This window comes from Cherax quadricarinatus, chromosome 75, assembly GCF_038502225.1.
Source record: "Cherax quadricarinatus isolate ZL_2023a chromosome 75, ASM3850222v1, whole genome shotgun sequence".
Taxonomy (NCBI): domain Eukaryota; kingdom Metazoa; phylum Arthropoda; class Malacostraca; order Decapoda; family Parastacidae; genus Cherax; species Cherax quadricarinatus.
The window spans coordinates 3880280-3903807 of NC_091366.1; the positions used below are offsets into that span (position 1 = coordinate 3880280).

Consider the following 23528-nt stretch of genomic DNA (forward strand, 5'->3'; position numbering starts at 1 on the left):
CACTAGATGTACTTTTCATGTTGGACATCATCATTAGTTACAGATTAGCTGGGTTATGATGGTTGTGTCCAATCAGCAAAAAAATGACATGGCATCCAAATGGGCTGCAGGGGGAAGAAAGGGTAGAACAGCCCTTCAAGATGGCAAATCAGTTCCTTATTTCACCCTTAATGAGTGTCTTGATGCTTATGAAATTCTGGTCAATGGAATTTTATTTACTTTCTTGAATCAAACTTTTGACTAGTGAGTTTAGCACCTCAAATAATTTCTACTTTACCTTATTTGACTAAACTTGTAATTATCTCAGTTAACTACAAAAAATTTTGACATTCACATTAACAAACACTGATAAAAGATTTTAGAGCTTGTTTATTAATTTTCACATTTCGAGTAAGTTAAATTTCTATGTTAAGTTATTATTTTCTTGCTGAGTTAAATGTAAGCATCTGTAATAAAATACCTTTTCATAAGTTTAGTATGGTAATCTCTTGTAGAAACATTGTTATGCTTAGTATCCTCATAGTTCCCCCTTGTCTTGATGCCAGTGAGGAATATATTCAAGGAATTGTATTATCCTCCCTTTTCTTGAATCAAACCTGATTTGTTTCCCCATTCCCCGAGGTACTGACTATAACCCGAGTGTGTATTCCCTCCCTCCCCCACGAATGTAACATTTCATTTCCTTGAAGGGCAGTGCCTTGATTCAAAGTATTAGAGAGAATCTCCCTTGCCTCCCAATCCCCAGGCTTTACATGACCCCTGCAGTTTAGCTTTCCCTTATACTATACATAATAGAAAAGGAATAAATTAATACTGTATACAGTATACAATGATTAAACTGAAAAATTTAAATGCACCAATTTGAAAAGAGCACATTTACAAAGTGTATTTCATTGACGAATTTACATACATTAATATATCCATGATAACATTCTCAATTAGTATTTTAAAAATCCCTGAAGTACACACTATTTTCAGATAACTAAAGTTCACCATTTATGTATAACTCCTATCAATACAGTAGATACTTCAAGGTTCCTTGGTACTGAAAGACTTTTGATCCAAGGAACTACCCTTGTACCAAACCCCATTCCTTTTGTGCTCTGACCTCTTTTGATATACAATGTATAAAAAAGACTGAGACACTTCCACCACCCAGGTATATCAATCTTTGAAATATTGCACTTGTGGCAAGCTTTTTCAAATGCAGTTTAGCACTTCCTTTTGATTATAATAATAATAATTCTTCAAATACAGGCAACTGAAATGCTCCATTCCCTTGGCTTTTGCTTTAGGCCAAGGGACTGGTCTCAGAATAATTCCTCCACTTGTCTCCAAAGACAAGAAGTGGAGGAATTATTTTGAGATCAGTCCCTTCGCCTAAAGCAAAGGCATGAAGCCAGAGACTTGCACATTGGAGCAAGGTATAGCAACTGCAGATTATTTTTAGGGAAAAGCACAACCCCTGTAGGGGTCATAAAGGACTTGGGTAATGGGAGGCAACGGGTTCAATCCAAGAAAGAGGACTAGTCCAACTCCTTGAATCAAGAGAGCACTGTGACTCTTGTGGGTTTAGCACCTAGTTATAATTTCCATTAAGCAACCTTCGAGGGGAAGCAGCTAGATTACAAGGTAGTAAACCAATCTACTAACACTAGTAGGATTTGCTCACCTGTGACAAGCTGCTACATCTCAAGGTATGCAGGTAAAAAGTTTTGCATGTTGCACATCTATGACCTTCACAAGTAATACTCTAGTTTGATATTTTAAACTTTCCTTAGTTTAAGACTTGAAGGTAGATACTGGACGGTTTCTCTTGCGGGCTTTTGCTTCTACAATCATCTGTGCTTGTCTCTTGATGAACTTCCTTGTCAAACTCTCTTCCTCTTCTCCACTGTCTCCACCCTCTTCCACCTGGGGAATATAAATCATCTTAAGAACCCCATTTGTAATGTAGTATATTTTTAATTATGTCAAAACCTGACATATTGATACAGAGCTATTTTGTTAGTTAAAGTAATAATATAACAACAGTATGAAGTAAGAGTAGAATTTAGAAGTAGAAACACTTGTTTACTCAGGAATATATCTAATAATGTTTCACCAGTTCCATTACATTCCTAGGCTAATCCAGAATAAAGCCTGACTGACTGCTTTCCATTTCTCAGGCAATGTAATATTCCTTATGGATTCAGTGCTTCTCCAATAATATAACAATTCTGGTCTAACCTGTTGCTGGGCTGCTTTGGTTGTAGCTCCTGATCCAGGGAAAGATACTCTAATGTTCTCTGGTGATGTCATCATTCCTCCATTTTCTTTTTCCTCTTCTGCCATCTCGGCCAGCTTTAAAATATAAAAATAAATTATTATGTATGCACAGTGTAACCTTCTAAAATATGTCATCTAAGATATACAGTCAACTGAACCTTTTTAATCAAACTTAGATTGTATATTACTATTATATTCACATGTAAAGATTGTAAAGCAAGGCAGAGTTGAGGGTAGTTATTCCTTCGAATGGCTTAGCGCTTCTTTTTGTTTATAATAATAATATTCCTTCGAAGTTGGTGAGGGGCTCCTAGTCCAGGGAATGGGATATGTCTTCCCGTTTAGATTTAACCTGAATGTTCTCCAGTCTATTAGGTGCTGTATAACAATTATGGGCTGTACTCCTATAACAACGAGGGCGCTATTGTCCAAGGACTGTATAGTGTGAAGGGTAATTTTATGAGCTAATAAGGAAAATCAGAGTTGACATAAGTAGTTTCAGCTAAAAAGTCGGTATTGACGAAAGGAGAGCAGGCAAAGGGAGGGTACCTGACATTAAATTGTATCTTCTCTGATACAGTTGAAGGATATGGACCTGTCTTCTTCCTTTGAATGAACGTCATTACTTCACACCTTCCCTGATGCTGTATAACCCGTATGGGTTTAATGCTACCCCCACCTCTCATAAAAATAAGACTTGCTGTGATAGACTGACAATCAGAGGTGATGGTCTAGCAACACCTCCAGTTACCTTCTCATCCTCGCTGGTCACTGTTCTGGTATATTTCAGCTGTATAGCCCTTGTGGCTTAGCGCTTTTTTATTATAATCTGGTATATTTCATCTTTAGTACACCCTACCCTGCAACGCTGTATGACCCTTGTGGGTTTAGCGCTTAGTTTTAATTGTAACAATCAACCCCTCAAAGGAGGTTCCTTAATGTTGAAGGGCTCTTGATCCAATGAACTGAACCTGCTCTTCCCTTGGATCAGTCTCCCATTCCCCAGGTGCTTTATGACCTTCACGGATTTAACACTTTCCCTTCTCTGACTATAATAATATAGTAAGAATAACAATAGTGTATTCAGAGAGATTTTACTTTACCTTGTGTTCAATCTGTGCTGGTGTGACTTCTTCCATAAGATCCTGTGCTCGCTCTTTACAGTACTCCATGAGTACCAAGAGGTACTCGAGTGGAGACTCGGCCCTAGGGGGTCGTTCCTGCTCTGATGTCTGTTAATAATTATTGTTTTACTACAAGTAAATGATACAAGTTATACAGACTAGAGCTGACATCAGTGATATACTACTATATAGATGAAATTTGCTGGCGTATATATTTGATAGCATTTCCAATGACAATGAATTATGGAAAAATGAATTATAGACTACAAAATGTGAACATAGACAATAATAGTTTTACTATACTTCCCTTGTGACTGATTTATGTAATATGAGAGTGAAATGGCCATGAGAGTAGCAAGCTGATAAATTTGGGAATGTTGGAAATAGTGCAGTAACCCATATAACAGTATCTGGGGTCAGGAACCCCTCAGAGGAGGTTCCTTGATGCTGGTGAGGGGCTCTTGATTTAGGGAATTGGATCTGTGCTCCAGTTCCCCGAATTAAGCCTGAATGCCTTCCACATCCCCCCCCCCCAGGCGCTGTATAATCCTCCGGGTTTAGCGCTTCCCCCTTGATTATAATAATAATAATATAATAATAATCTAATGCTTGGTAAGTGCATGAAACCTGAAGGGTCAGTGAAAATTTTAAATAATTTTCCCGTAATTTGTGTACAAAAACTGCTGGGGATTATAGTGTTCATGTGACTTTTAAAAGATGTTAAGCCGCAGAGGCACCAACATCCCTTATAATTTACTAATTTTTTTTATTTTAATCAAGTAAAACGTACTTATTATAATTTTTTTTTTTTTTTTTTTTTTTTTTTCAACAAGTCGGCCGTCTCCCACCGAGGCAGGGTGACCCAAAAAAGAAAGAAAATCCCCAAAAAGAAAATACTTTCATCATCATTCAACACTTTCACCACACTCGCACATTATCACTGTTTTTGCAGAGGTGCTCAGAATACAACAGTCTAGAAGCATAAACATATAAAGATACACAACATATCCCTCCAAACTGCCAATATCCCAAACCCCTCCTTTAAAGTGCAGGCATTGTACTTCCCATTTCCAGGACTCAAGTCCGACTATATGAAAATAACCGGTTTCCCTGAATCCCTTCACTAAATATTACCCTGCTCACACTCCAACAGATCGTCAGGTCCCAAGTACCATTCGTCTCCATTCACTCCTATCTAACACGCTCACGCACGCTTGCTGGAAGTCCAAGCCCCTTACCCACAAAACCTCCTTTACCCCCTCTCTCCAACCCTTTCGAGGACGACCCCTACCCCGCCTTCCTTCCCCTATAGATTTATATGCTTTCCATGTCATTCTACTGTGATCCATTCTCTCTAAATGACCAAACCACCTCAACAACCCCTCTTCTGCCCTCTGACTAATACTTTTATTAACTCCACACCTTCTCCTAATTTCCACACTCCGAATTTTCTGCATAATATTTACACCACACATTGCCCTTAAACAGGACATCTCCGCTGCCTCCAACCGTCTCCTCGCTGCTGTATTTACCACCCAAGCTTCACACCCATATAAGAGTGTTGGTACTACTATACTTTCATACATTCCCTTCTTTGCCTCCATAGATAACGTTTTTTGACTCCACATATACCTCAACGCACCACTCACCTTTTTTCCCTCATCAATTCTATGATTAACCTCATCCTTCATAAATCCATCCGCCGACACGTCAACTCCCAAGTATCTGAAAACATTCACTTCTTCCATACTCCTCCTCCCCAATTTGATATCCAATTTTTCTTTATCTAAATCATTTGACACCCTCATCACCTTACTCTTTTCTATGTTCACTTTCAACTTTCTACCTTTACACACATTCCCAAACTCATCCACTAACCTTTGCAATTTTTCTTTAGAATCTCCCATAAGCACAGTATCATCAGCAAAAAGTAACTGTGTCAATTCCCATTTTGAATTTGATTCCCCATAATTTAATCCCACCCCTCTCCCAAACACCCTAGCATTTACTTCCTTTACAACCCCATCTATAAATATATTAAACAACCATGGTGACATTACACATCCCTGTCTAAGACCTACTTTTACCGGGAAGTAGTCTCCCTCTCTTCTACACACCCTAACCTGAGCCTCACTATCCTCATAAAAACTCTTTACAGCATTTAATAACTTACCACCTATTCCATATACTTGCAACATCTGCCACATTGCTCCTCTATCCACTCTATCATATGCCTTTTCTAAATCCATAAATGCAATAAAAACTTCCCTATCTTTATCTAAATACTGTTCACATATATGCTTCAACGTAAACACTTGATCTACACATCCCCTACCCACTCTAAAACCTCCTTGCTCATCCTCAATCTTACATTCTGTCTTACCTCTAATTCTTTCAATTATAACCCTACCGTACACTTTTCCTGGTATACTTATTATAATGTTAAAAATAAAATAATATTAGAATAATGGCAATGTATTACAAACCTAGAAGTGTTACTAAATTAAATGAGAAGATGTATAGGAAAACGTTCTGGAGGAGGAAGCTGAAATATGGCGTAATGCGTACGTTGGATTTAGTGTTGTAATTAATCGGACATAATCGACGCCGATAGAAATAGCATCAACATAAATTTGGTGCTATGAAATAAGTTAATGTGGAGAGCATCTGGAATAATACAGATGTTCAATGCAACTATCAGATTAATGTTTAATAGAAAATGAGAGGCGGTGGTAACGAAGAAATTGCGCACCACATGGATTGTAATAATGTCTTCTCGCCTCCCACTGTTTTAATTCTCACACAACAGGTAATGTAACTATTAGCCAATATTAGTTGCCTGCCTATGAGGAGGCGTTAGAATATAAAGCCCAAGGAACAGTAGGGTGTTTTATGTACACTCGCTTATAATTGTATTAATTTTATGTAATATAATAGTCGTGTGTATAATTAATTAAACCAATGGACCAACAAATTACTTTAGACCGTCTGAGTACAATAAATTTTTCATACATATATATATATATATATATATATATATATATATATATATATATATATATATATATATATATATATATATATATATATATATATATATATATGTTATTAGTGTTAACCAAATTTAATACAGCCAGTGTTACTGGCTTGGAATATGTTATTAAATAAGTTCAAAAACTATACGTTCAAATTTAAGGTCCAGATGTGTGAGTTTGACGAGGTGAAGTGGGCATCGAAGGAGTGACAGTGCAGTGACCCACTGTTCTTAAAGTCCCACTTGTCTGTCAGGTACAACTTTAACAGTAAGTATAATCTGTTTTATGTACGCCAGAGTTTTTCCCAGTTATGTGTGTGTGTGAAATATTCGGGATTGTACCTGTGAAATTCACCCAAAATTTCTCACAGGGTTCAAATCAAAATTAGTCAAAAATCATAATGGATATAAGTAAATCATCTAAGCTAGCCATTTAGAAAGGATGAAAACCTAACGAGACACACATAAATAGCCCCAAGATAGAAGAGAAAAGCTTACGACGACGTTTCGGTCTAACTGACTATTTACATGCTGTATAGCCCTTGTGGCTTAGCGCTTCTTTTTTATTATAATAATTGACCATTTACAAAGGACCCCAATGGAAGTGAATCACTTTGACTCTTTTTGGGCTATTCTAGGTTGTCCACACATATTCTTCTATGTATGATAACTATTTGTGTATACCTGAATAAGCTTACACTGTAACTAAATTGTCCAATTCTGACCGAAACATCGTCATAAGCTTCTATCTTTCCTATTTGCGGGTTAATGTATTATGCCTCTGTTCTTTTCCAGTAAGACATATCCTGACCTCCAGCTTCTCAGCAACATGTTCTAGACCCGCCCGAACACCTGCCAGCACCTTCAGGGTCCCATCAAGACGACTGGATAAGTCTTCTCGAGTTGATTCCTTTTCTTCAACTTCTTTCTTGAGCTCGCCTATAACACCAACCATCCTGAAAAAACAATGTTTGATTGCTTATGGCTCCTACGATTTTATTATCGTTACCCCTGTGAATATAACAATGATTGAGAGTTATCTCCCCCTCCCTCAAGGGAGGTTCCTTGAGGCTGGTGAGGGGCTCTTGATCTAAGGCTCCTCAAAGGAGGTTCCTTGACGCTGGTGAGGGGTTCTTGATCTAGGGCCCCTTCAAGGGAAGCTCGACGCTGGTGAGGGGTTCTTGATCTAGGGAATTGGATCTGTGCTCCAGTTCCCTGAATTAAGCCTGAGTACCTTCCATCCCCCCCTCCCACAGGCGTTGTATAATCTTTACGGGTTTAGCTCTCCCCATGATTATAATAGTTACCCCTTCCTTTCCTCACATCAAAATTGATTACTTCCCATTTTCCCAGGTTTTGTATGTCCCTTGTGTTTATGGCTTCTCTATAAATGTAATAACAATACAATAAACAGTTCTGTATTTATTAAAACTGGCAGAATTTTTCTTATTTGAATGACGACAATGTTAAGAAAATGAGTAGCCTGAAACTGAACTACGATAGACCCCCACCTTTCATGCAGATTACATTCCTGAAACTGAACTACGATAGACCCCCCACCTTTCATGCAGATTACATTCCTGAAACTGAACTACGATAGACCCCCACCTTTCATGCAGATTACATTCCTGAAACTGAACTACGATAGACCCCCCACCTTTCATGCAGATTACATTCCTGAAACTGAACTACGATAGACCCCCACCTTTCATGCAGATTACATTCCTGAAACTGAACTACGATAGACCCCCCACCTTTCATGCAGATTACATTCCTGAAACTGAACTACGATAGACCCCCACCTTTCATGCAGATTACATTCCTGAAACTGAACTACGATAGACCCCCTCCTTTCATGCAGATTACATTCCTGAAACTGAACTACGATAGACCCCCACCTTTCATGCAGATTACATTCCTGAAACTGAACTACGATAGACCCCCACCTTTCATGCAGATTACATTCCTGAAACTGAACTACGATAGACCCCCACCTTTCATGCAGATTACATTCCTGAAACTGAACTACGATAGACCCCCTCCTTTCATGCAGATTACATTCCTGAAACTGAACTACGATAGACCCCCACCTTTCATGCAGATTACATTCCTGAAACTGAACTACGATAGACCCCCACCTTTCATGCAGATTACATTCCTGAAACTGAACTACGATAGACCCCCTCCTTTCATGCAGATTACATTCCTGAAACTGAACTACGATAGACCCCCACCTTTCATGCAGATTACATTCCTGAAACTGAACTACGATAGACCCCCACCTTTCATGCAGATTACATTCCTGAAACTGAACTACGATAGACCCCCACCTTTCATGCAGATTACATTCCTGAAACTGAACTACGATAGACCCCCCACCTTTCATGCAGATTACATTCCTGAAACTGAACTACGATAGACCCCCCACCTTTCATGCAGATTACATTCCTGAAACTGAACTACGATAGACCCCCTCCTTTCATGCAGATTACATTCCTGAAACTGAACTACGATAGACCCCCACCTTTCATGCAGATTACATTCCTGAAACTGAACTACGATAGACCCCCACCTTTCATGCAGATTACATTCCTGAAACTGAACTACGATAGACCCCCCACCTTTCATGCAGATTACATTCCTGAAACTGAACTACGATAGACCCCCTCCTTTCATGCAGATTACATTCCTGAAACTGAACTACGATAGACCCCCACCTTTCATGCAGATTACATTCCTGAAACTGAACTACGATAGACCCCCACCTTTCATGCAGATTACATTCCTGAAACTGAACTACGATAGACCCCCTCCTTTCATGCAGATTACATTCCTGAAACTGAACTACGATAGACCCCCACCTTTCATGCAGATTACATTCCTGAAACTGAACTACGATAGACCCCCACCTTTCATGCAGATTACATTCCTGAAACTGAACTACGATAGACCCCCACCTTTCATGCAGATTACATTCCTGAAACTGAACTACGATAGACCCCCCACCTTTCATGCAGATTACATTCCTGAAACTGAACTACGATAGACCCCCCACCTTTCATGCAGATTACATTCCTGAAACTGAACTACGATAGACCCCCTCCTTTCATGCAGATTACATTCCTGAAACTGAACTACGATAGACCCCCACCTTTCATGCAGATTACATTCCTGAAACTGAACTACGATAGACCCCCACCTTTCATGCAGATTACATTCCTGAAACTGAACTACGATAGACCCCCCACCTTTCATGCAGATTACATTCCTGAAACTGAACTACGATAGACCCCCTCCTTTCATGCAGATTACATTCCTGAAACTGAACTACGATAGACCCCCACCTTTCATGCAGATTACATTCCTGAAACTGAACTACGATAGACCCCCACCTTTCATGCAGATTACATTCCTGAAACTGAACTACGATAGACCCCCCACCTTTCATGCAGATTACATTCCTGAAACTGAACTGCGATAGACCCCCTCCTTTCATGCAGATTACATTCCTGAAACTGAACTACGATAGACCCCCACCTTTCATGCAGATTACATTCCTGAAACTGAACTACGATAGACCCCCACCTTTCATGCAGATTACATTCCTGAAACTGAACTACGATAGACCCCCTCCTTTCATGCAGATTACATTCCTGAAACTGAACTACGATAGACCCCCACCTTTCATGCAGATTACATTCCTGAAACTGAACTACGATAGACCCCCTCCCCCCTTTCGAGCAGAATACATGCCTCAGATTTAAGCTACATTGTGCGTGTATAATTATAATTAAGTTTATTTAGGTACAGGTACCCCAGTGGAAATAAGTCACTGACTTTTTTGGGTTATCCCAGGTTCTCCACACATATGTTGCTATGTATAATAATCTATGTAACTATTTGTCTATACCTGAATAAACTTAAGTACAATTATCGTACCTAGTAACGTGTAAATTACTTAGGGTAACCCACAGAATTCAGTGACCTATTTCCATTAGGTCCTTGAATGTGTATGTTATAGATGTAGTGAACAATTTACAGGAATAACAGTTATGTAACATGACACTGGAAAAGAGGCAAACTAGTTTTTTAAATTGATTCGTGCGCCACCTTGAGCCTGTCACCTCAGTTTTCTTTAGTAGCGGCGTTGTTTTCTGCTAAACTTCAATGTTACTAGTAGCGGCGTTGTTTTCCGCTAAACTTCAATGTTACTAGTAGCGGCGTTGTTTTCCGCTAAACTTCAATGTTACTAGTAGCGGCGTTGTTTTCCGCTAAACTTCAATGTTAGTAGTAGCGGCGTTGTTTTCCGCTAAACTTCAATGTTAGTAGTAGCGGCGTTGTTTTCCGCTAAACTTCAGTGTTACTAGTAGCGGCGTTGTTTTCTGCTAAACTTCAATGTTACTAGTAGCGGCGTTGTTTTCCGCTAAACTTCAATGTTACTAGTAGCGGCGTTGTTTTCTGCTAAACTTCAATGTTACTAGTAGCGGCGTTGTTTTCCGCTAAACTTCAATGTTACTAGTAGCGGCGTTGTTTTCCGCTAAACTTCAATGTTACTAGTAGCGGCGTTGTTTTCCGCTAAACTTCAATGTTAGTAGTAGCGGCGTTGTTTTCCGCTAAACTTCAGTGTTACTAGTAGCGGCGTTGTTTTCCGCTAAACTTCAATGTTACTAGTAGCGGCGTTGTTTTCCGCTAAACTTCAATGTCACTAGTATTATTATTACAATGAAAACTTAACGTCAAACCCACAAGGGTCATACAGCGTTGTCCAGTGGCACTAGTAATCTCCTTTTTTGATGCCATAATTAGTGTCCAGACATGAGATGGGGTAATTAAAAGACTGGAAATGGTATAACAGAGCAGAGGCAACTTGTGACGGCACAGGGTGGGTGACTAATACCAAAAATTGATGCTGTGTCTACCATACAATGAAGGTAACGTGACAAGTGTTTCCTGGCACGGGTTTTAGTCATACAATGACTAGATCTTCCACTTCTTGTTGATTCGCCGGTGCTTCCGGCCCGGGAGATCTTCCACTGACTTTGCTCCACCTACAACTGTGTTACCTCTGTTGTCACCAGCTGCAACAAAGCCTGCTGTAAGCTACCCAAGAAGCAAGACTTCCATCAATTAACGACGATGCATTCTCGTTCTTAGACTACCCCTCCTGTTTCTCCAGTCCGCCCCGCGAGAGCCTAGCTACTTGGTTAACCCCTGGCACTTTCCCTACGACTGTAGACACTCTCCAGCGCTATTCTTCGCCTGTTCCATCTTCCCCGTTCACCCCACAGGGTCTTACCTAAACTCTTGTCTTCGCCGGGTTACCACCTGGAGAAGACCCGGGTCGGGACAAGACCGACGAACCTACTACAGTCGTTTGTCTTGGCTTAGCAGTCCATCCCTTGAAAATACTGATAATGTCCCTCCTGCGCCGGTGATTATTATAATTATAATCATGGGGGAGCGCTAAACCCGTAGGATTATACAGTGCATGTGGGGGGATGGAAGGTATTCAGGCTTAATTCAGGGAACTGGAGCACAGATCCAATTCCCTAGATCAAGTGCCCCTGACCAGCATCAAGGAACCTCCCTTGAGGGGTGCACCGGTGAGAAAGCGAGACCTTTAAAATGAAAGCTGGAGATAGTTGATAAGTTTTGGAAATGCAGTAGCTAAATGCACAAAAGAAAGTGATCTACTCTAGTATGAGGAAGCGCGAAACCCATAATCATAAAGCCAGGGATAGGATAATCAGGTTTGATCCAAGGAAGGGAAGGACACCTTCATTTTTTTTCGGGTAAAGAACCCTTCAATAGTATTAAGGCTCTCCATTAATATTACCATTGCAATCAGACCCATAAGGGTCATACAGCATGGCACCCCAGTGAACGGTCCTTGGATCAAGAGCCCTTCAGTAGCATCAAGGAACCATCTTAAAAGGGTGAATGATATAAAATATGGTATTAACGTTCAACCAGCCTGGCGAGGGGCTCTTAATCCAAGTAACTGGTCTTATTCTCCCCTGATTAAAATAAAATGGAAAATTAACTAGCCTAGCAGCATCTTCAGTAGTAGCATATTTCACCCTGTGTAGTTCCTCATGCATATGTTCCTTCTCCTGCTTCAGCCTGGTGACTTCCTCGAGTGTGACTGATCTAAGTTGACGAAGGTGTTCCCTGGTGTTGCCTTGTGTTGTAAGCCTCTCCACAACCTCCTCAACACTCGTTACACCCAACACTTCCTGTAACAGAGTTTGTGACGTAGTCAGAAAGGTTCGTCGGGAAACAGGACAAGTGTTTCCTGACGCGGGTCTTAGATGATGACCCGCCATTGGAGCTTTTGATCATCTGACCGAGGCCTTCAGTTGGCTTACCCCTACATCCCCCTTAAAAATTATGGTCAGTTATAACCGTTTAGTTATATATGACGTAGTCAGTAGAGGAACGCATTTATAATAGATTTGTCTTTGCCATTGTGTCACTATTTTATACCATTTATTTCCACAATAATTTTCAAAAAGAATAAGTGGAAAGTTGATGGACCAAAATGTCTAGTTTCTATTTCCGATTTGAGGGCAAGTTATGAAAGGATTATCTACACATCCTAAAAGTTTTAACAACTGGCTATTTAGCTTCGCTTGTGGTATAGTTTGGCTGCATCAAAATTTATCCAGCAAATAACTTAATTGATAGTTATTTGCTTTTGTTGCTAATTAGGAGCTTTTAATGTTGCATTTAAGCATTTATAGCGAGCAGCATGTCTTTTGGCAAGATACCTGGTTTTTATTTACTACTTATTAGAATACCGGCCCGGGCCGGTATTCTCCCGGCCCGGGCCTTTTCCAAGTGGTGGCCCGGCCTTGGCTCCCACTTTAGGGAGTGTCTGAGACCTAAGTCTCCCATGGGAGAAGGCACAAATACCTCCTCATCTTTGGGACCAACTGTCCCCAGGCCTAGCCACAAGCTAGGTCTCTCTGGTCTGTCATCCCCGCCCCAAGGGGGCAAATGGGAATGACAGTCTTATGAGCTAAAGCAGTGGTTCCCAAACTGGGGGTAAATTACCCCCTGGGGGTAATTTAACCATTTTTTGGGGGTAATGGAGGGGTGACAGAAAAAAAGTTATGAATTCTGAAAATCAAGAAAACAATGCGGTACCCGGTATAAGGATTATTGTTAACTTTATCTTAGTATATAAAGTTGTAAAGTAAACCTATTATAAGTAAGTAATAAAGTTAAACCAAATAACAATAAACATCAAAAACTAATATACAGTATTAGAAAAGAAGAAATATATAGCTAAGTGTGTGGAAACCCAAAAGTATTTTGACAAGTATGCTTCAGGACAAAAGTCACTCAGTAGCCCAGATCGACCTGTCCAGTACGCGTCACTCACTTCCTGAGGCTGCCTCTATTTCACACTGTCAGTTTATCTGTGAGCATCAGCCGAGGTAGACATAAGCTGGTATGAAGCCAAGAATTCCTAAACTAGCTTCAAGTATGCAACTCCGTCCATCCCACTGATGTTCTTGACATCTTTGGTAATAGTCATTAGAGATGCACAATGTTCAAATACAATAAATAAAAGAAAATATCTCAATTGTTTTAATTTAGCCATATATATCAATAATAACAACATTTTGTGAAAGGGGTAACATGCTTTATGTGGCATGTTAAATTGGGTAGCAAGCTGAAAAAGTTTGGGAACCACTGAGCTAAAGGCTCGGGATCAGGCACCTACCCTACCCTAGAAGGGTTAGGCATGGTGTCGATGATTTGCTACTTGTCAAGTCTAAATCTTATGGAAAATTCTGAATTAAAAAAAAAAAATGAGCCTCGGCTTGGTAAGTGACTTAACTTACCGAAAGAAATTAAAAGCCAAATTCTAGCTTCTTTTTAGGATTTTTTTTAAAGTAGATCAACATCCCTATCTTTCAAAATGATACTTTATATCAGTTCTGACAACTGTTTTAAAAGGGGGGGGTGGACTTAAAAATTAGTGTGTGGTTACTCAACATATATATTCACTCAAATATTGGATAAAATCATTTCTAGCGATGGAAATACCTCACCTTGAGTTTGGTGAACACCTGCTGGTACTTCTCAAGCTCTGCTTCAATCTGTTCATGAGTGTCTTGTGTGAGGGCAGTGGTAGGAGAGTCCCTCCTGGTGGGTGTCCTCATGAGAGAAAGGCGACGGTCAGCTGCGGCGCCCAGGTCCTGCACACGACGCTCCTCGGCTCGCCGCCTTGTATGTGCAAATGAAGAACCACGAGCATAGGGTAAAGGTACGGCACAATGTGATTATTTCTACGTTCAAAAAGAAATGGACACATTGAAAGCCATGGGACAAACAGGATATTGCCATGGGTACAGAAGAAGGAAGGAGTTGAAGCCCTAGGTTCATCATCTGCACAATATACAAAGATCTTGGCTATAGACTTCACCTGTATTCAGTATAATAAGAGACTATAGACTTCACCTGTATTCAGTATAATAAAAGACTATAGACTTCACCTGTATTCAAACAGTTTCTTCTCCCTCTCTCTCTTGGTCTCGTAAGCTGACTCTTCCTCGTCATGAAGCCTACTTCTTAAGGAATCTCGTGTCCTCTCTGCGTTCCTGCGGCTATCCTGTCAGTGATAAATTAATATAATTACAACTTCTGCTGCTTCTACACCTGAAACGTTACCTAATGATTTTAGTCACTGATGCTCTTGACACGGTTTCTTTACTGCTACATGGTCCAGTATTTCTTATTTACTAATGGCCCTCAAGGAAGGCCTCTTGGTGTCGATGCGAGGCTCGTCATCCATTAAAATGAACCTGCCCTTCCCTTCCTTGAATCAAACCCGATTTCTCCATATTCTCCAAACACTGTGACCCCATGGTTTTTCCAGGTTTACATAAATATAATTAATCATAATAATACTGTTATTATTGACTACTACGCTACTCTAGGGAAGTTCCTTGATGCTGGTGATGATTCAGGGCACTAAACTTATCTCCCCTTCTGTGAATTATTATAATCATAGGGGAGCGCAAAACCCGGAGGATTATGCAGCATCTGTGGGGAGGGGGGTGGAGGGTATTCAGACTCAATTCAGGGAACTGAAGCACATCTAATTCCCTAGATCAAGAGCTCCTCACCAGCATCAAGGAACCTTGAGGAGCCTTCAGTGACGTTAACGTGACCGACTACTTCCCAAGCGCTGTGTAAATATAATACTGTTACATTATTTGCTAGTAACTATTGCTACTATTAGTACAACTCTGAAGCTACAACAATTACCACTACTATACATCAAAATTCAACCAATGTTTTTGCTGGGGTGCACAGTCAGCACATCTGTGCCGTAACGAGAATATAATCAATGATCCGATAGGCACAGCCAGCCGAGCACACTCAACACATTGCTGCCAAGCTGAAGTACAGGCACTGGGCCTAAGAGACTGTGAAGTTACATACATATATATTGCACAGATGCAATAGATTGTCCAGTATTATATGTGTGTATTGAGTAAATGTTTGTGCTTTTTGTGAATGTGTGGTGCGAGTTTTTTTTTTATGTTTTTATGTGAATACGTGTGTTTGCGCGTGTGTAGATTATGTGAAAGAGGTAAGAGCTTTTCTTGGAAATACTCGACTCTGAGATTCTTTAGAGCTTCTTTCTCCTCGACGAGTCTGGCCTGAAGGTTGTCCAGGGTAGTCCTGTAGGACGCAGCTTCCCCCTTCAACGCCGTGATCATGGCCTTGTACCTCCTCTTCACGCCCTCAGCCTCCATCACACTCACACCGACGCGGTCCTGCTCGTTCTCCAGCCCTATCAGGTCCTAATAATAATAATAATAATAATAATAATAATAATAATAATAATAATATTCTCCCGCAAGGAGATAAGTACCACCCGCTTCAGATGATGCAAGGTATTTGGTATCGGGAAGAGGCTACGATTTCAGCGTAAGAAGCTACGATAGTAAAGAACTACAATATTGTTTCATTATAATTTTTATCATTGTTGTCACTATAATTAGCGGAGAGATCTAACTTGCTGTAGTTGCTGAATGGTTCTCTCTTCGTCTTGCGCAGTTTCAGACACTGCTTCACCTAGTAGTTTCTTCAGCGCCTCCAGCCGAGTCTCCCGCTGTAGGAAGACAACCATATATGTAAGAAATATGTGTAGTACCAGGGATTGAAGTGTCCTCTTCTCTCTTTGATCGAACCTATTTTTCTATTCCCTATGCATTGCATGACCCGTATGGGTTTAGCACCTCCCCTAAATATAATTATGAATAGTTTCACCTTCAACCCAGACTTTTATATATATATATATATATATATATATATATATATATATATATATATATATATATATATATATATATATATATATATATATATATATATATATATATATATAAACAAGCCTTTGGCGACCTGCACTGACCTGCTTCGAAGTATGTTGGAGGAAGTCAAGTCGTTTGACAAGGTCATGTAGCTTGTACTCTGTTGCCCTGATGGTACCATCTGCTTTCTTCACTCTGACGGGGGCACTGACTGCTCGCCGCCGTTGCTGGAGAACTCTCTCAACACTCCTCTCACTCCCCTGCCTCGCCACACAACACTCAGTTTATTCACGCTTATTAACCTCGGTGTGGGATTTCCCTGATCTATATGACAATTTGAGTCATGAAATGCGTGGAACAATCTGCCGAGTAGGGTTATAGAGGCTAAGACCTTGGGTGATTTTAAAAAGAGATTGGACAAGGGCTGAGTTTGTTAGTATCTGAGATGCTGAAGCAAATTCTTAAGTACCTTTGGGGAAGGGATGGACATGCGTGTGGGAATGGGTGGTTTTGATAAGGATTTGCCTTGTATGGGCCAGTAGGCCTGCTTCAGTGTTCCTTCACTCTTATGTTCTTATGTAACACAATCTTAGAGCCAACTGGCCAAGTGGTTAACGCACTGACCTGTGAGTTGTAGGGCTCGTCATGGGTTCAAATCACGCGTTCCATGGTTTTTTTATAACATTTCGAGAACTGTTTACCTAATACACCTATCACTTAAGTGGATTTCGTCATATGCGTTCGCACAAAATGGATTATCTCATAATATGTTACTATGTAAGACATCTGAAATCATCTAAGAATTGTATAATTGCAGCATTGTAGCTAAATAAATTTACTGCTTAGTACGTATTGCATATATACAACTAATGTGGTTAGAATTATAATCATAATTTTTAAAGCGGTGGAGGGGTAAGCCAGTGGAAGGCCTCGGCCAGATGACCAAAAACTCCAGTGACGGATCATCAATTAACTAAGACCCGCGTCAGGGAACACTTGTCCTGTTTCCTGACAAACATTACCTAACCTAATATATTGCAACTTGTAAACCTGAGCTGGGAGACTTAATTAGGGTGTCGAGGATATATATTTCATTGTGTTTGTTTATTATTAAATAATTGTAAACTTATCTAAAATATATTTAGTTAGATTAGGCTAAATTAAATTGCGTTTGTTATAATAAGGTCAGGTAAGTTTTCTAAGATTCTTTTGGTACAAAATTATTAATTTTTGCATTAAAATAAATGAAAAAGAAAAATAAGTTTAAAGGCATAAAAGAAAATTTTAGAAATGACTTAATTTTAAATAACTTCTTGCTAATTGACCAGTTTTACATATTCGACACTATATATATATATATATATATATATATATATATATATATATATATATATATATATATATATATATATATATATATATGGGAAAAGAGGAAGGTGGCAACAACAAGTAAGAGGGAGGTGAAAGTGTATAAACTAAGGGAGGAGGAAGTTCGGGCGAGATATAAGCGACTATTGGCAGAAAGGTGGGCTAGTGCAAAGATGAGTAGTGGGGGGGTTGAAGAGGGTTGGTTGAGTTTTAAAAATGCAGTATTAGAATGTGGGGCAGAAGTTTATGGTTATAGGAGGGTGGGGGCAGGAGGAAAGAGGAGTGATTGGTGGAATGATGAAGTAAAGGGTGTGATAAAAGAGAAAAAGGTAGCTTATGAGAGGTTTTTACAAAGCAGAAGTGTTATAAGAAGAGCAGAGTATATGGAGAGTAAAAGAAAGGTAAAGAGAGTGGTGAGAGAGTGCAAAAGGAGAGCAGATGAAAGAGTGGGAGAGGCACTGTCAAGAAATTTTAATGAAAATAAGAAAAAATTTTGGAGTGAGTTAAACAAGTTAAGAAAGCCTAGGGAAAGTATGGATTTGTCAGTTAAAAACAGAGTAGGGGAGTTAGTAGATGGGGAGATGGAGGTATTAGGTAGATGGCGAGAATATTTTGAGGAACTTTTAAATGTTGAGGAAGAAACAGAGGCAGTAATTTCATGCACTGGTCAGGGAGGTATACCATCTTTTAGGAGTGAAGAAGAGCAGAATGTAAGTGTGGTGGAGGTACGTGAGGCATTACGTAGAATGAAAGGGGGTAAAGCAGCTGGAACTGATGGGATCATGACAGAAATGTTAAAAGCAGGGGGTGATATAGTGTTGGAGTGGTTGGTACTTTTGTTTAATAAATGTATGAAAGAGGGGAAGGTACCTAGGGATTGGCAGAGAGCATGTATAGTCCCTTTATATAAAGGGAAAGGGGACAAAAGAGATTGTAAAAATTATAGAGGAATAAGTTTATTGAGTATACCAGGAAAAGTGTATGGTAGGGTTATAATTGAAAGAATTAGAGGTAAGACAGAATGTAGGATTGCGGATGAGCAAGGAGGTTTCAGAGTGGGTAGGGGATGTGTAGATCAAGTGTTTACATTGAAGCATATATGTGAACAGTATTTAGATAAAGGTAGGGAAGTTTTTATTGCATTTATGGATTTAGAAAAGGCATATGATAGAGTGGATAGGGGAGCAATGTGGCAGATGTTGCAAGTATATGGAATAGGTGGTAAGTTACTAAATGCTGTAAAGAGTTTTTATGAGGATAGTGAGGCTCAGGTTAGGGTGTGTAAAAGAGAGGGAGACTACTTCCCGGTAAAAGTAGGTCTTAGACAGGGATGTGTAATGTCACCATGGTTGTTTAATATATTTATAGATGGGGTTGTAAAAGAAGTAAATGCTAGGGTGTTCGGGAGAGCGGTGGGATTAAATTATGGGGAATCAAATTCAAAATGAGAATTAACACAGTTACTTTTTGCTGATGATACTGTGCTTATGGGAGATTCTAAAGAAAAATTGCAAAGGTTAGTGGATGAGTTTGGGAATGTGTGTAAAGGTAGAAAGTTGAAAGTGAACATAGAAAAGAGTAAGGTGATGAGGGTATCAAATGATTTAGATAAAGAAAAATTGGATATCAAATTGGGGAGGAGGAGTATGGAAGAAGTGAATGTTTTCAGATACTTGGGAGTTGACGTGTCGGCGGATGGATTTATGAAGGATGAGGTTAATCATAGAATTGATGAGGGAAAAAAGGTGAGTGGTGCGTTGAGGTATATGTGGAGTCAAAAAACGTTATCTATGGAGGCAAAGAAGGGAATGTATGAAAGTATAGTAGTACCAACACTCTTATATGGGTGTGAAGCTTGGGTGGTACATGCAGCAGCGAGGAGACGGTTGGAGGCAGTGGAGATGTCCTGTTTAAGGGCAATGTGTGGTGTAAATATTATGCAGAAAATTCGGAGTGTGGAAATTAGGAAAAGGTGTGGAGTTAATAAAAGTATTAGTCAGAGGGCAGAAGAGGGGTTGTTGAGGTGGTTTGGTCATTTAGAGAGAATGGATCAAAGTAGAATGACATGGAAAGCATATAAATCTATAGGGGAAGGAAGGCGAGGTAGGGGTCGTCCTCGAAAGGGTTGGAGAGAGGGGGTAAAGGAGGTTTTGTGGGCAAGGGGCTTGGACTTCCAGCAAGCGTGCGTGAGCGTGTTAGATAGGAGTGAATGGAGACGAATGGTACTTGGGACCTGACGATCTGTTGGAGTGTGAGCAGGGTAATATTTAGTGAAGGGATTCAGGGAAACCGGTTATTTTCATATAGTCGAACTTGAGTCCTGGAAATGGGAAGTACAATGCCTGCACTTTAAAGGAGGGGTTTGGGATATTGGCAGTTTGGAGGGATATGTTGTGTATCTTTATACGTATATGCTTCTAAACTGTTGTATTCTGAGCACCTCTGCAAAAATAGTGATTATGTGAGTGTGGTGAAAGTGTTGAATGATGATGAAAGTATTTTCTTTTTGGGGATTTTCTTTCTTTTTTGGGTCACCCTGCCTCGGTGGGAGACGGCCAACTTGTTGAAAAAAAATATATATATATATATATTATATATATATATATTATATATATATATACATACATATATATATATATATTGTATATATATATACATATATATATTAGTGAACTACCTGGTTTGACTCTTCAATCTTGACGTGTAGTAATTTAATCTCTGTTCTTAGTGCTGTAATGGCTGCCTTATTTACTCTCTTCTCGCCCTCACTCTCCTCGTAGAAGGCCTTACTCTCTCCTTCTGTTGAACCACCAATATACTGTCAGTACAAACCAACACATGTCTGCTCAAACAATACTACAACGAAAACAGCATTGTAGTTAATCTTGTAGCATAAATACAGGCCTCAAAGTCCATTGTTATACTGTTGTATTTTTTGCATATTCCAGCTTTTATTAATACCATGCAAAGTCTACAACTTGTATTGTGTATATTGTTTGTTTAAAACTGAAAAATCTGAGTTTTGTTAAAATGGTTATTGTGTTTATAATAGTCTGTCAGAAAACTTATTGTTGAATACGAGAAAAACCTTGACGTCAGTACTTGTGGATATGTATATTATTATTATTATTATTATTATTATTATTATTATTATTATTATTATTATTATTATTATTATTATTATTATTATTGCAGTGATGGGGAGCGGTAAACTCTTAGTGGTCATGAGGCAGCTATAGGTACGGGAGACAGACATTTGGTCCAGGAGATCGAAATCAGCTTCAATGCCTTAAATCAAGAACCCTTCACCAGAGTCGAGCAGCCTGCCTTGAAGTCAGTCAGGCAACCTGCCTTGAAGGTGGTCAAGCAACATACCTTGAAGGAGGTCAAGCAACCTGCCTTGAAGGAGGTCAGGCAACCTGCCTTGAAGGAGGTCAAGCAACCTGCCTTGAAGGAGGTCAAGCAGCCTGCCTTGAAGGTCAAGTAACCAGCCTTGAAGGAGGTCAGGCAAGCAGCCTTGAAGTAACTCGCTTGACTTAAACATCAACATTGAAGATACTACGCTACGCTACGTACTGTCTTTAAGGTTAGTGTTGAGTGAGCAAAACGAGTTAGTGTGTGACCTTGCAGGGTGACCTTGCCAGGTTGACCTTGCCAGTGACCTTGGCAGAGCAAGTCCACCAGTAAAACCAGTAATGATTCCCTCCACTGAACCATAGGTAATCTCGACCAATCAGTAAGAGTTTCCCATTACCTGATATGCAACCCATTATCTTGTACCAGTACACACATGCCTATTACAGCTTCAATCCCTTCAAGGGAAAGACGCCTTGATGCTGTGGAAGGGCTCTTGATCACAGGACTTCCATCCGTCCTCTTAGTGGGACAAAAACTTGATTACCTTCCATTCCCCATTTAGCAACCACCCTTTGATAATACTGAAGACTACATATGACAATGATCAACAAAAGAACTCGATATCGAGACGTGTAACATTGGCTTCATGTGTATACCATAAACCACATATATATAGCATTGGTTAAACATTGTTTTTGAATAATAACAATAATGCTCCGAGTAGGCAAGAGCAAAGCTAATTATTATTATTATAATCAAAAAGAAGCGCTCTGGTGGCCTGGTGGTTAACGCTCTCGCTTCACACGGTGAGGGCCTGGGTTCGATTCCCAGCCAGAGTAGAAACATTGGACGTGTTTCTTTCTACCTGTTGTCTATGTTCCCCATCAGTAAAATGGGTACCTGGGTGTGGGTCGCATCCTGGGACACTGACCTAAGGAGGCCTGGTCACAGACCGGGCCACGGGGGCATTGACCCCCGGAACTCTCTCCAGATAAACTCCAGATAAGCCACAAGGGCTATACAGCAAGAGCATAGCTAAGAGAAGGAATGAAAGTGAACGTAGCACCGTTATTAGACTGAAAAATATATATTGATTAAAGACATGCTGGGGCAGGAGGCATGCAATATATATATATACTCTTAGAATTAATAGCACTGTTAATCACCATTATGTGTATTTATCTTTTATTTACTTAATTGTACGAGTGATACAGGGAACAAGGCTGACCTGAAAGCTGAATTTTTTTCCGGAGTTCTTGTATCTGGCTGTTGATTTTTTCCTTTTGTTCTGCTAAGGACGGCATGTTGTAGTCTGTCCCAGTTCACGTCTGTCATCTGATGCTTCACACTTCACGACTATCACCTGTACTGATTGTATCTGATGGTTATAATCGTAACGACGGTGATTAAAGAGAAAAATGGACGTAGGGGATCGATCCTCGCCCCGTCTATTCTTCTTTATTCATTGATAGTTAATCATTACAAAGTTAATAACCATAATTTTTAAAGGGGGTGGAGGGGTAAGCCAGTGGAAGGCCTCAGTCAGATGACCAAAAGCCCCAGCTGTGGATCACCAGATAGCTAAGACCTGCGTCAGGAAACACTTCTGTGTCCTGACGAATCATATCTAACCTCACTTATTCTATCACCTGCTTATCTATCCCTGTCTTGTATACATAAATAATACACGATAGTCCTTAGTCTGGATGGAAGTAGATAGTTCTCGGCATATAGTCGTGTGGACTTGCGAGTCCTCTGTTATCTAATGTACTCTCAAGTGCTTCACTTGGCGCCATGTAGTCTCACGCACTTTATCTGACCCCATGTACTCTCACGCACTTCATCTGACCCCATGTACTCTCACGCACTTCATCTGACGCCATGTACTCTCACGCACTTTAACTAACTTCATGTACTCTAACGCCCTTCACCTGACGCCAAATCACCTGCTAAATCCAACTGACAAATTCCATAGTTGCTGGACTAACAGGGTTTTCTAAAGTCTATCAACTAGTCATCAATAAGACTGCACGTAACCTT

At 39.9% G+C, this 23528-nt stretch overlaps 1 protein-coding gene across 1 annotated transcript; it reads right to left on the reverse strand.

Annotated features, from left to right (window-relative positions):
* Window positions 1-613: 613 nt before the first annotated feature.
* Window positions 614-22853, reverse strand: CCDC151 (Coiled-coil domain containing protein 151). Its single transcript, XM_053780880.2, has 12 exons — window positions 22717-22853; window positions 20809-20930; window positions 16865-17023; window positions 16466-16561; window positions 16065-16250; window positions 14934-15049; window positions 14490-14664; window positions 12475-12662; window positions 7238-7382; window positions 3372-3500; window positions 2230-2343; window positions 614-1914 (listed from the first exon to the last, which is right to left on the reverse strand). Exons 1-12 carry the CDS (start codon window positions 22790-22792, stop codon window positions 1783-1785), a joined length of 1638 nt encoding a protein of 545 aa, XP_053636855.1. The 5' UTR covers window positions 22793-22853; the 3' UTR covers window positions 614-1782.
* Between the last annotated feature and the right edge of the window lie 675 nt (window positions 22854-23528).

What these genes read in the sequence shown, in the direction of transcription:
- CCDC151 (XM_053780880.2), bottom strand. Translation starts at nt 22,792, where the DNA reads ATGCCGTCCTTAGCAGAACAAAAGGAAAAAATCAACAGCCAGATACAA. An exon ending in AGATTGAAGAGTCAAACCAG is followed by an intron (nt 17,024 to 20,808) that starts GTAGTTCACTAA and finishes GTGGCGAGGCAG; the next exon opens with GGGAGTGAGAGGAGTGTTGA. An exon ending in ATGTTGCTGAGAAGCTGGAG is followed by an intron (nt 3,501 to 7,237) that starts GTCAGGATATGT and finishes AATTATTAACAG; the next exon opens with ACATCAGAGCAGGAACGACC.